This window comes from Anolis sagrei, chromosome 5, assembly GCF_037176765.1.
Source record: "Anolis sagrei isolate rAnoSag1 chromosome 5, rAnoSag1.mat, whole genome shotgun sequence".
Taxonomy (NCBI): domain Eukaryota; kingdom Metazoa; phylum Chordata; class Lepidosauria; order Squamata; family Dactyloidae; genus Anolis; species Anolis sagrei.
In genome coordinates, this window is record NC_090025.1 from 142,035,212 (window position 1) to 142,048,803 (window position 13,592).

The 13,592-nt window shown below is 38.5% G+C and overlaps 1 protein-coding gene across 1 annotated transcript; it reads right to left on the minus strand.

Moving 5' to 3' along the window:
* Window positions 1–9,291: 9,291 nt before the first annotated feature.
* On the minus strand, window positions 9,292–13,131 carry LLPH (LLP homolog, long-term synaptic facilitation factor). Its single transcript, XM_060777509.2, has 3 exons — window positions 13,032–13,131; window positions 10,456–10,657; window positions 9,292–9,978 (listed from the first exon to the last, which is right to left on the minus strand). The coding sequence occupies exons 2-3, from the start codon at window positions 10,643–10,645 to the stop codon at window positions 9,815–9,817; spliced, it is 354 nt and encodes a 117-aa protein (XP_060633492.2). The 5' UTR covers window positions 10,646–10,657; window positions 13,032–13,131; the 3' UTR covers window positions 9,292–9,814.
* Between the last annotated feature and the right edge of the window lie 461 nt (window positions 13,132–13,592).

Sequence of the window (13,592 nt, forward strand, 5' to 3'; positions counted from 1 at the left end):
TATGTGGTTTAGGCTATTTAATTACTTTTAAAATGTTTTCGCTCTCAGGAAATGCATGTAAGCAAGGAAGGTAAGAAGCAATCTTTGGTCAGCTATAAGTAAGTGCCAAACATCCTATAGAATCACTCAACCTGCTACCTTAAAACATTAACATAAAATGCAGGGGAAGGATGTGATGGCAGAAGGGAGAAATGACCATGATCTGAAGGGAATTGAGGACACTATGTATAGGGAATCTTTACTTCACCTCTCCACAAAAGTTGACAAAATACAACACCACCTGAGCTCTGCGAGTGTAGCATTTTTTCAAATGAAGCAGAGAGTGTTCAAGGATCTGGACATTCATAGAGTCCCAAGATTCTTGTTTATAAAGCTATTGTCTTCCTGTGAAACATGGATTGTCTACAGATGTCACTCTCAACTTCAGGAATGATTCCTTTGAAAAATCTTGCAAATGTCTTGAGAAGACAGGCAGACAAATGTCAGCATTCTGGAAGAAGCAAAGGCCACTAGCACTGAAGCAATGATTCTCCGCCATCAACTTTGCTGTACTGGCCACGTTGTTTAAATGTCCAATCACCATCTCCCAAATGCGATACTTTACTCTCAGTTCAAGAATTGAAAACAGAATCTTGGTGGACAGCAAAGGAGATTTAAAGATGGGCTTAAAGATAGCATTAAAAATGTAGAATAACACCAAGAACTGGGAAGCTCTGGCCCTCGAGTGCTTTAACTGGAGGTCAGCTGTTATCAACAGTGCTGTGGATTTTGAAGAGGCATGAACAGAGGGCAAAAGAGGAAGGAATGTCAAGCAAACCCTTGTTGGGACTTCTTGACTGGAAATCTATGTCTTCATTGTGAAAGACCATGCAGTTCCAGAATAGATCTCTACAGTCACTTATGGACCACCAAGGCTCTACCCCTGGAAGACAATCATGCTCAGCCACGAGTGATCACCTATGATGATGACCCCAACAATAATGTTTGTGCATGGCTTTCATGCATTTCCTGCAATGTCTGTAGTTTTGTAGGCATCTTATTGGTTATGAGTCAATGTGTTGTTGTTCATTCGTTCAGTCGTCTCCGACTCTTCGTGACCTCATGGACCAGCCTACGCCAGAGCTCCCTGTCGGCCGTTACCACCCCCAGCTCCCTCAAGGTCAGTCCAGTCACTTCAAGGATGCCATCCATCCATCTTGCCCTTGGTCGGCCCCTCTTCCTTTTGCCTTCCACTTTCCCCAGCATAATTGTCTTCTCTAGGCTTTCCTGTCTCCTCATGATGTGGCCAAAGTACTTCAACTTTGTCTCTAGTATCTTTCCCTCCAGTGAGCAGTCGGGCTTTATTTCCTGGAGGATGGACTGGTTGGATCTTCTCGCAGTCCAAGGCACTCTCAGCACTTTCCTCCAGCACCACAGCTCAAAAGCATCGATCTTCCTTCGCTCAGCCTTCCCTAAGGTCCAGCTCTCACATCCGTAGGTGACTACAGGGAATACCATGGCTTTGACTAGGCGGATCTTTGTTGCCAGTCTGATGTCTCTACTCTTCACTATTTTATCGAGACTGGACATTGCTCTCCTCCCAAGAAGTAAGCGTCTTCTGATTTCCTGGCTACAGTCTGCATCTGCAGTAATCTTTGCACCTAGAAATACAAAGTCTGTCACGGCCTCCACGGTTTCTCCCTCTATTTTCCAGTTGTCAATCATTCTTGTTGCCATAATCTTGGTTTTTTTTACGTTTAGCTGCAACCCGGCTTTTGCGCTTTCTTCTTTCACCTTGATTAGAAGGCTCCTCAGCTCCTCCTTGCTTTCGGCCATCAGAGTGGTGTCATCTGCATATCTGAGGTTGTTAATGTTTCTTCCAGCAATTTTCACCCCAGATTTGCATTCATCCAGCCCCGCACATCGCATGATGTGTTCTGCATACAAGTTAAAAAGGTTGGGTGAGAGGATGCAGCCTTGCCGTACGCCTTTCCCAATCTTGAACCAGTCTGTTGTTCCGTGGTCAGTTCTGACTGTTGCTACTTGGTCCTTGTACAGATTCCTCAGGAGAGAGACAAGGTGGCTTGGGATGCCCATCCCACCAAGAACTTGCCACAATTTATTATGATCCACACAGTCAAAGGCTTTAGAGTAGTCAATGAAGCAGAAGTAGATGTTTTTCTGAAACTCCCTGCCTTTCTCCATTATCCAGCGGATATTGGCAATCTGGTCTCTCGTTCCTCTGCCTTTTCTAAACCCAGCTTGAACATCTGGCAACTCTCGCTCCATGTATTGCTGGAGTCTTCCTTGCAGGATCTTGAGCATTACCTTACTGGCATGAGAAATAAGGGCCACTGTACGGAAGTTTGAGCAGTCTTTCGCATTTCCCTTTTTTGGTATGGGGATATAAGTTGATTTTTTCCAGTCTGATGGCCATTCTTGTGTTTTCCATATTTGCTGGCAAATGGCATGCATCACCTTGACACCATCATCTTTTAAGATTTTAAACAGTTCAGCTGGGATCTCGTCGTCTCCTGCTGCCTTGTTGTTAGCAATGCTTCTTAAGGCCCATAGCACCTAAAAAAGCCAATGCAATCTTAGGCAGAGACCTTGGGATCTCTTCCAGCCCTATGATTCTACATATATGTAAACCAGATGTAGCTCACGAAATACTATTTTTATTTATGAGCATTATGGTTGTATTAATTGAAAATAACAAAATGATGATGCCTTTTATTTAATATAGTTTAAAGAATCACCACTTGATTTTGTCTTCTATTAAGGATCTGTTATCCTTCAAGCATTTATTACGATTACTGGTGTGTTTCTGGCTCTCACTGTGTCTTTTCAGTCCAAAAGGGACTTGAGCAAAGCTAGAACTGGTATGTGATTTTGGTCCCTCTTTTTAATAACTTATAGGAACATATTGATAGGTTTTCTATTAATGTTTAATTGTATGGTCTCTGGTTGTTTGTTTTGCTCTGTTAGAATTGTAATACAATGGTTGCTGATGACACGATAAATATAAAATATAATTGTATGGTTTTAATTGTATTTGTTTATTTCTATGTATTGGCATTGAATTGCTGCTTGCTTTAAGGCTGCCCTGGGTCCCCATTTAGGGTGAGAAGGGCGGGATACAAATATGTGAAATAAATAAATAATCCAGAAGTTTCTAGACTACAGATTCTTCCAGAATTCTGGGAATTGCAATGTAACAACATCTGGAAGCTTGTGGAATTGCCATCTCAGTTTAACATGAAAGCCCCTTTTGAAAATAAAATTAAGCTACTAATCTATATTCACAGGTTTGTTGCTTGCTTATTGGTAGTTGTCTTGGCAGGCCTTCTAAAGGTAAGGAGTGTTTTTGATTAATGCTGGAAAGTGTACCGAAAATGTCTTCAAATGTTGATAGGTTTTCTATAACCAACCTTTAAAAATTTAAAAACTAAACCAAAATGAAAAAAAATCCTGGATGGTATTTTTGTTCTGTACTTTATATTCTTTCTTGTTCAAATACTAGGTGGTAAAAGATAATTGGAGTTGTCAGTGTATTGGAAAATACTTTTAAACATGCAATACTATTCTTGAATGAAAATAGCAATGATGTCAAAAATAGTTTACCATATAAGCAGTTTAAATTGAATAGTTATAATTTAGATTGATTTATACTATTATTAGATTTTTAGCAGCCTTGGTTTTGTTCTGTTCCAACACTGTGTTGGGCAATGATGTTCAACTTGTTTCAAACCATGTTTGTCAGCTGAGTCATCACACCAGACTTTATTTAAGTTTCCTTCACCATGGTTTGCCATTATAACTACAGCAATTCAATCAAGATTTCCTGGTGCCCATCTCTGTGTGCAATGAACACAATGTAAGACTACAATGTATGCAGCCTTCTCTGGGAATTGGTTTGACTGAATGTAGTAGGGTTTACCCTTAAGTCAACATTCATGGCATTGTATTGTAAATGAGAGTTGGTGATTTCCTTTTAATAATGCAATCTGAAGTAGAGAAAGCCATAACATGAATCACCTATATGTAATTTCATGCTATAGGTGGTATCATGATTCAAAAGGAGAAAATGTTATTATCTTATCAAAAGCAAGGGTGTCATAAAATAGATTGCCAAGTAAAGAATTTAAGTTCTAGGAATTTGAATACAGACGGGAAATATTTTAGGACAACCCAAGTCAGGATTAGACGTATGTCTGGATACAGAAATACAAATTGTGAAGGGCTCATCATTTGGTAGAATGCACTTCAAAGCATCCTCTCAAGATATTGTTCTTCAGTTGCAGAGGCAAAATATTCTGTCTTTGAAGTACCATTTGGGACAGGAAGGCCCGAAATGTGTTAAATTCGTCATAAAACCTAAATTAGCAGTACTCCATAGACATTGTAGCTGAGATATAAGAATTGTGTCTGTTTGGAAGTGAATTCAGTCTTGTCGCTTTTGAGAAGCTCTACTTCTAGCAGATGACAGGTTTTAGGAGCAGACAAAAACTTGCCTTTCAGGAGTGGCCTAGATGAACATTCAAGAAAATTGTGCCTTGCTGTGCATACACAACTTTCTCTAAACAAATAAAACTCTTAAGTATAATTTTATTAATGATATATCTGATATTGAGCAGCTTTTATGAAATCACACTCAATCTCCTTCTGAGTGTTCCTTTACTAGCCTTTTTTCTATAATAATAAAGTCCTAGATGTGGTGGTTGGTTCTGCGGTAATTCTTGTGTAATCTGTGACATTAATCTGCAAATTCACACACTCTTCATTGAAGATTGCATACCGGTTGAAATGAACATCTATTTGGAAATTACCATTCTGTTTTTTCTGCATTAGTTATGGGTCTTTAGTAAAATAATTTGGAGTTGTTGAGACTTCTGAACTTGGGTGCGGCAGCTGAAGCGTTAAGACCGAGAAAATCTGTCATGTGCTTTGAAATTGAAAGCTTGTCTGTATAAAGGATGTTCTAGAAAGTTGGTGCTTATGATACTATTCTGAGATCAGTTAATTACTCATTGCAGTCATCTTGGCTGTGTGCAAAAGGCTTCCTTCCATCCGTTCACATATTATTCTTGATTGAAAGACTTGCTCATCAACTTCCAATTGTACCCATAAGCACTATTAAAATTATTTTTTTATTTTGGCAGTAATTGCCACAGATGTGTCCTTTGAGATCAGCAATTGTCACTGGTTGGATAACATAAAACTGAGTCTTTAATTTCACCTTTCAGCACTGGAGTTTTAAATAGCTGAAATTTGTGGCAGTCATTTCTGAAATCCTTGCAATCCAGTTTGATATGAAGGAATATTTCAACAATTCTGCTTCTAAAAACTTTTAATATTCCTAATAAGTTAAGAAAAATGCATGTCCAGAAATTTTTGTGTTTTGGAATGCTTAACCTTCATACAACCTTTTGCATTTTGGGGAAAGAGATGTCTTGCTTTTCTAAATAGATACCTCTCTGTTTTGGGGTGTCTGAAGCACCAGGATCTCGTTCTGAGTAGTCTCTGCAGCAATGGACTACTTAGGGTTCTTTATTCCAATTCTGGGAACTTTTTGAAACATTCATATCCAAATAGTTTCTGGTGGTTCTTTTGGAGTGCTGGGAAGGTTTGAACTCCACTTTAACTCCTTTTGCAATATTTTTGATTGATATTCAATAGGTGAAATAATTCTGTGCCATATAGAGTAATATCTATTGAGTGGTGTTTGCTTTGGTCTTGTAGTACAGAGTGCTGGCAGGGGAAAAGGACTCAATTACATTCCATCTGCTCTTCCATTAGGATGGTATTTGGAAGTTACAAAAACAAAATTTATGAAATGATAATTATGCAAGCCATTTGTCTCTTTATTTGCTTTTTTAATCTCATGCTGCAAGATTGTAAACCAATGTTTTCTGGATCATTTAGCAATTATGAGCAGAAAATTAATGTTGTGTTTGTTAATTAGCATAATCCTATATGCCCCTAGCACATGGGCAACAATATTCCTCATTTTAAACTTTTAGACTTGACAGTGTTTAGCTCCTAACATTGTATTATGTATTATGACTGCCTGCAATTAATGTTCTTTTAACCTTGATAGTATTTTGTTCAGTCTCGGAAGTGTGAAATCTGACATTGTAGTTCACAGATGTATGAAACCATTTTTTTCATATATAAGCAATCCTCGAGTTACAAGCGTCTGATTTACAATGACCCATAGTTAAGAACAGGGAGAAATCTACCCCTAGGAAGACATATTCACTCCTGAAAGAGTTATCCTGGGGAAAAGGTGTCTGAACTAAAGTTTTTCAGCTAACATGGCCGTCGTCTGCTATTGCTGTTCCTGATCTTGGCTATTATTACTCCTGTCTGCTCCATCACTCCAGTGCCTGATTGCTCAGATGCCCTCTTGCGGAGGCTGTTTCTTTCGGAGGCTTATTGACATCTACCATCGCTGACGGGCTCTCTATAACCATTTTGCACCTACCATTGGCCATACCATCGTCACCGGTTGCATCGGAACCATTCTCCATTGCAGCTCCCTCAACACTCGTCATCTTTGTTTACGACTTAGAAAGACTGGTCTATGGTCTGGGCTACTTTGGGAGGGGGCCTTCACCTTGCACTTGTTTTTATATACTTCCAATCTTTGGATTCTAGAGACCTTTATTAATAAGAGTTTGGAGCTAAAGGTCACAGACCAAGAGCTGCTGCACTTTTAGTGTTATTCAAACTGACATTTTAAGGCTTATATATTAATATAAGGCTTATATATTAAAATATTATAGTACTAAAACATTACTGATGTTGTGCTGTGTTAATTATATAATATATTGTATATACATATAATATTGATGATAATATAATGTAATACAATATAATGCTAATAATACAATATAAGAATTATATATTTTATATTACATGTAATATTACTAATAATATTACAGCATAGTGGTATAGTACAATATGGGAATGTATGGTACTAATATTGTGCTATGCTAACAATATAATGTGTTGTATTTACATATGACTTCTAAGCCACTCTGAGTCCCCTTCAGGGTGGGAAGGGCAGCATATAAATATAGTAAATAAATACATAATAAATTTATCATCAATCCTTGTTTCTCTAACAAGTCATTTGTTTCAAAATCAACTTATCACAGGGACCGAAAGTGGGGTTATATCTTCTGAACAGGGGCACAGAGAGAAAAAATAAACATCACAGGAGTGTTCCCTATGCTTACACTTAAATATGTGCCTGTTCTGACTTAAAAATACATTCAAATTAAGATCAAACCTACGGAGCCTATCTTGTTTGTAACTTGGGGACTGCCTGTATTCAGTGTCAATTCAGTGTCAATTTTTACAGCTCGAGTTTTGGGCTGCCCATACAACAGCATTTTAGCTGATTTGTGTTTTTTAAAAAATAAGTTGAGGCCCAATTAATTGGATTCAACGTCAGTCTTACCTCAAATACCTAACTCAAGAGGTTCCCATCCTTTTTTTTTTGACCAGGGACCACTTTGACCAGGGAACACTCATCAACAATAATACCAAAAGTGTTACAAATCAGTTTTTCATCAGCTTAAGATTTGGTTTGGTTATTTGGGGTGCTGATTCAGAAAATTGCATTGGATAGACCACATCACATAGTTTCTGATACAGAACATATGCCACCCAGTAGTCACCTGCAGAAAACCATATTTAATAAGAGCTGATGATCTTAAGAGCTCTCATGACAGCATAAAACAAGATTTGACATTGTGTGCCTTCAAGTAATTTTCTGACTTAGAGCAGCCCTATCACAAAGTTTTCTAAGGTTGAGAAATCACACAAGTGGAGTCCTTCTCTCTATCTCACCATCTTCTTGGGATCATTTGGTGGGGAAAGGGGACAGGGCCTTTTGGTAGCTTCTCCCAGACTTTTATCAAGACGCGAAACAACACCAGCCAAGGACCAAATGATGTCAATCCTGATCTCCAAAATGTCAGGAAACCAAGGCCAGTTAGGTGGGCATACCTGATAAGAGTTTTGAGCTGCACCAGAGACTTATCTTTCCAGAAGAATAGAACATAGCCCAAGAAGATTAATCTTTCCTAATGGCACCTCCTAGGCTGGTATTGTTTTGTGTCTTGATAAATTAATTGGGTGAAGGAGCAAACTGGGAGTGGCAGCTAATATTTTGGGAAAGTGTCAGGATGCAAGGTAAACATAATCAGCTGGAGAATTTCACAAAAATAATTCTAAAATTAATTTAAGCAGGGACAAATGTAAAGGTCTACATTTAGGCAATAAAAATGTGGGTATATCAATAAAGTATGGGAAGACCTAGCTAGAAAGCAATATAAAAAGTCTAGATGAGTAGTTTTCAATCTCTGGCTATCCATATGTTTTGGATTTCAAACTCAGAATCCCTGACTACAGGCCTGGCTGGACTCTCTAGGAGATGATGCCCAAAACACCTGGTGGAACAGAAGTTGAAAATCCCTGATTTAATGCTCTTAGCAGTCTGCAGGCTAAACATGGACCAACAGTGTGATGCAAAGCAAAAAGTGAAAGTTGGTGCAATTCAAGGCTACATCAAAAGAGGAATGGTGGCCAAATCCAGGAAAGCGATAGTAAAACTGTTTTCCTTTTCTGATTTGATCAGGCCTCTCACAGACAGAGAATGAGGCTGAATTCCTTTGCACTCGTAGTTGGGGATAAAGTCTGGTGAGCAAAACATATACACGACTGGGTTGCATAGTATAAGTTGAGCTCTTGCTGGATTAAAAACATAAAGGTTTCCCCTGGCATTAAGTCTAGTCGTATCCGACTCTGGGGGGGGTGTGTGTGCTCATCTCCATTTCTAAGCCAAAGAGCCTGCAGTGTCCGTAGACACCCACTAGTTCATGTGGCCAGCATGACTGCATGGAGTGCCATTACCGTTCCGCAGAAGCAGTATTTATTGATCTACTCACATTTGCATGTTTTCAAACTGCTAGGTTGGCAGAAGCTGGGACTAACAGTGGGAGCTCACTCCACTCCCTGGAGTCGAACTGCCATCCTTTCAGTCAGCAAGTTCAGCAGCTCAGTGGTTTAATCTGCTGTGCCACCAGGGGGCCCCATACTGCTGGATTACATGAGCCTTAATAGCAATTACTCTTCACTGAATTATACCCATAACATTTCAAGAAAAATCTAGAATGCATTTCCCCCTATAAATAAAGATGTTGCCCAGAAACCATCACAGACTTCAGTGTAACAAGCCCATAATTTCAGTATTCATGTGATGGTTATCTGTGACTATTTCTTCAAAATGAGTAACAGTGATGAATATTAAAGACTTATAAATTTATTATAGCACATGCACTGTCACAGACTGCAGTCAATTCACAAAATACACTTTAATTTGTTTGGATCTCTGTGTCACAAGTCTTTTCTGTAACAGCTTAACAGGAAGATTTATATAGGAATTGAAATCAATGGAACTTAAAATTTTTGTCTGGGGGCTTGAGTTCTATTGTTTTTGGAAGTATTTACTTCATTAATGTTGATTGGAGTATGTCTTCTATGAACTAAATATTATTTAACGAATGGCAGTTACAAGTTACAAAGACTTTAGTTCCACTGATTTCTTGGTAGTGAATTTAGTTCTGTGTTTACAATTTGACTGGGGTTCCATTTTGACAATGTACAATGTATATTACAAGGAACTTTATTAAACGAAATACATTCCCAAAAAGACAGTTTTAAGGCAATATAGTAAAACACTTCCCCTGGTTAAATTACACTGGTTAAGTCTTTTTAAAATAGCCAATATCCCCTCACTTCTTAAAATAAAACTTTTAAATTTCTACCATGCTAGTCCCTTTGGTGGTTTGTTCTTATTTTTTCCTTTGCAACGCTTTGCCTTAAGTCTCTTCCTCTGTCTTGGATTCATCCATATTGGATATTGCCCATGTTCATCTAGAAGAGTCTTTGAACTTCTCTGCTTATCCATGTCCATCTTACTTTCACCTGGTTAAAAAAGGAAGTTAAATAAGCTGCATAAAATTTCCTATCAGTTATTTAATTCAAAACTAAAGAAAACACTACAGAAATAATGAAGGTTGAGTGTAGTTCTATTAGACTAATAGCGAGGAAAAATACATAATTGGGAAGATGGATAAGAGAGTATGCACATATTTCTATTAAGAAACAATGGCAACTTTCATTCCAATTGGGAAAGAGTGAAGAGTAATAGTGTTATAATATGTTATTGTGGAAACAGGAAACTATGGATAACATGAAATGCATTTATATACCAGTAACAATGGATATATTTTTATAGTTGAGCTATTGGAAGACTTGCAAAGCAGATAGAAATATAAGGAAAACCAACAATGGAAATATTTTCATACTGTATACATAACATAAATCTCACAAACCTACTTCCAATTTTTTTGCAAATGTTTACAGCACTCAAGTGAAAAATTTTATCACAGTCCAACTCACCTTCTGAATCCTTTTTCTCTGTGACTTTCTCTGCAGGAACAACAGTTACAATATCTTTCACTTCATCCATTACAGCATCTGTGTCTGTTTTCAGGATGCTCTGCAACCTGGCAAGTTCCTTGGGGGCATTTTTCTTTCTCTTCTCTGCTCGCATCTTCCGCTTCCATTTGCTTCTCAAGCTTTTCGCCATCGTTGTTTGCTTCTGTATATAGGAAATGAGCAAAATACGTAACATCTACAAGACTGAACAAACACCTAAATTTGCATGTGCACATGCCCACATATTTGGAACCCACAACTGATCAACAATTTATTAATTGATTAGCAACACTTCAAAGGAGATGGGAACCTGAAATGGTTGAATTACAACTCCTTGGTCACGGTCCATACCAATCAATTATAGGAGTTGAAGTGCAACTATTTATTTTTAACAGTTCCATGTTTAATCGTATTTTAGAGTTGGTATGCATTCAGGTTTTAAATTGTATATTGTATTGTTTTAGTGTTGTAAATGACTTCGGGTTTCTTTTTTGAGAGAAAAAGCTGCACATATAATTGTAAAATAAAAAAAGTTTCCCCATCTCTGACTAGCCATTTTTTGCACTTGCCACATCCCCACCTTACTTCCAGTGTACCATATGACACCCATGGGACTGGTACCTGAGGTTTTACCTACCTGCACCCTTTGAATGTAATTTTAATGATATATCTTGCATTCTAACTTTGCATCTGCTCACAAATGTTCAAATGTTTTTTGTTTTTTATCCATTTTATTTGAAATTGTTATTAAGCATATTATATGACAGCTAACTGCAGAGTCCCTATGGAAAGAAAGGCAGGGCAGAAATAGGGTTAATAATAATAATGACTGTATTATTTGAACTGGCCAAGGTCCCTTCTGAACCTTGTGAATTGAGGTTCATGTTTTTATGCTGATATAAATTAAATGTAATTTAATTTAATGTTGTATTTTATAATTTGGTCATACATATGAGTTTATTTTGGTATACGTTGGTGTATTTTGTGTTCTGGTAGGTTTATTATTGTATTTGTATTTATTGTTGTTTCAGGCATTGATACTATTATTAATAATTATATCATTATTATTCTACACTGCCATACAAAATCTGCTTTGAATTGGATTATATGGCAGTGTAACCTACTATAAAGCAGACACATGTGGTGGCACAATGGGTTCCCCTCCTGACACAGGAAAGAAAATCTGGATTATATAGCAGCATAGATCCAGCCTACGTCTCTATAGATCTTCTGATTCCTGTTTTGCCTGCCTGCATGTTTATGTGTTTTCAAGCCACTGGCAAAACCACCTAAGAAATCTCTAGGAAACTCATGGTATTGTCATAAATCAGGTAACTTGAAAGCATATGTATGTATGTATTTACTAGGTCCTTTGAGATTGGATCTGCGCTATCTCCCAGGAGCTGATCCCAGATTGTCTTCTTAGAACTGGATTATATGAGTCTACACTACCAGATAATCTGGGATAAAAAGATAATCTGGCATCAGTTCTTGGGATCTGGGGCAGTGCAGATCCAGAGTGAAGCATATGATAGAACTAGCCGTCCCTTGCCACGCGTTGCTGTGGCCCAGTCTGGTGATCTGGAAAATAAAGTAACAAGAAAGTGTTTTTTTCTAATATATGTAATTTCTTTATGCTTGCGGGTAAACAGGATTTGATTACGTTTTCTTGCCCTGATGAAGGAAGTTGGACTGGATGGCCTTAAATATTTTCTATTAGTCATGGGGGTTCTGTGAGAGAAGTCTGCCTTAATTCTATAATTCGTGGGGTTCAGAATGCTCTTTGATTGTCGGTGAACTATAAATCCCAGTAACTACAACTCCCAAATGTCAAGTCTATTTCCTCCAAGCTCCATCTGCGTTCCTAGTTGGGCATATGGAATATTCGTGCCAAGTCTGGTGCAGATCCATCATTGTTTGAGTACCACAGTGCTCTCTGGATGTAGGTGAACGACAACTCCCAAGCTCAAGGCCAATGCCCAGTAACCCTTCCAGTATTTTCTGTTGGTCATGGGAGTTCTGTGTGTCAAGTTTGGTTCAATTCCATCATTGGTGGATTTCAGAATGCTCTTTGATTGTAGGTGAACTATAAACCCCAGGAACTACAACACCCAAATGACAAACTCAATTTTTTGAGTGTTGGTCACTCATTGGGTTTGTAGGTGTCTTGTGTCCAAATTTGGTGTCAATTCGTCTAGTGGTTTTTGAGTTATGTTAATTCCACAAACGAACATTACATTTTTATTTATATAGAAGAAGATTGCCCAGAGAAGGGGCCTAAGAATATGCCAATCAAGACATTAAGAAGTCTCCTTTTGCCTCTCATCTCAAAATAGAAGAAAAGAAGAGCTCTTCATTAGTCCACAATGCCTTCCTTGTTGCGGAACTATTCCTTACCAGGAGAGTAGTCTACCAACGAATACGAGGCACTTTATTTCAGAGAAAAGAACTAGCCAACCCCTCTCCCTTCATGGGTATTCCTTGCCTAAGAAAACCCCATGGAATCCACGCCATAAGCCAACAGAAAAGACTTTTACCTCGGGCGCCTTCGCTGCTGTTGCCGAACTCTGCCACGCCGGAAGACTCAACTTGCAGGCACGCCGCTCACAGGGCCACTTCCGGAGCTGCGCAGAAGCAAAGGGACCACCCACAGCCAAGGACGCTTCCGGAAGGCTCTCGTGATCCAACACCGCCCCCTGGCGGCTGCCTCCGGTACTATCGGTAGATCACTTCTGTGAAAGGCAGTTCACACCCCTTGATGCTTTCAAAAGATCAGTTTGCCACTTAAATGGAGATTTTGACCTTGTTTGAACGCCTCCGAAAACAGTTTTTTGAAACAGGTGACCTGAAAGCTATAACCAAAAGTAAAAGCAACTGTATCTTGTGACAGTTTCCTCAGTATCTAGATCCCTTTGACTGCTTCTATGGATAAGGATAGCTGTAGGGCCAGTGATAGCAAGAAACAATATCTGAACGCAGGCAGGCAGGCAGGAAGAAAAAAAGAAAGTGTTCACTTCATCTTCCTATTCTCTAGGTAAAGGTAAAGATTTTCCCCTGACACTGAGTCCAGTTGTGTCTGTTATCCAGTTGTGGGTAAG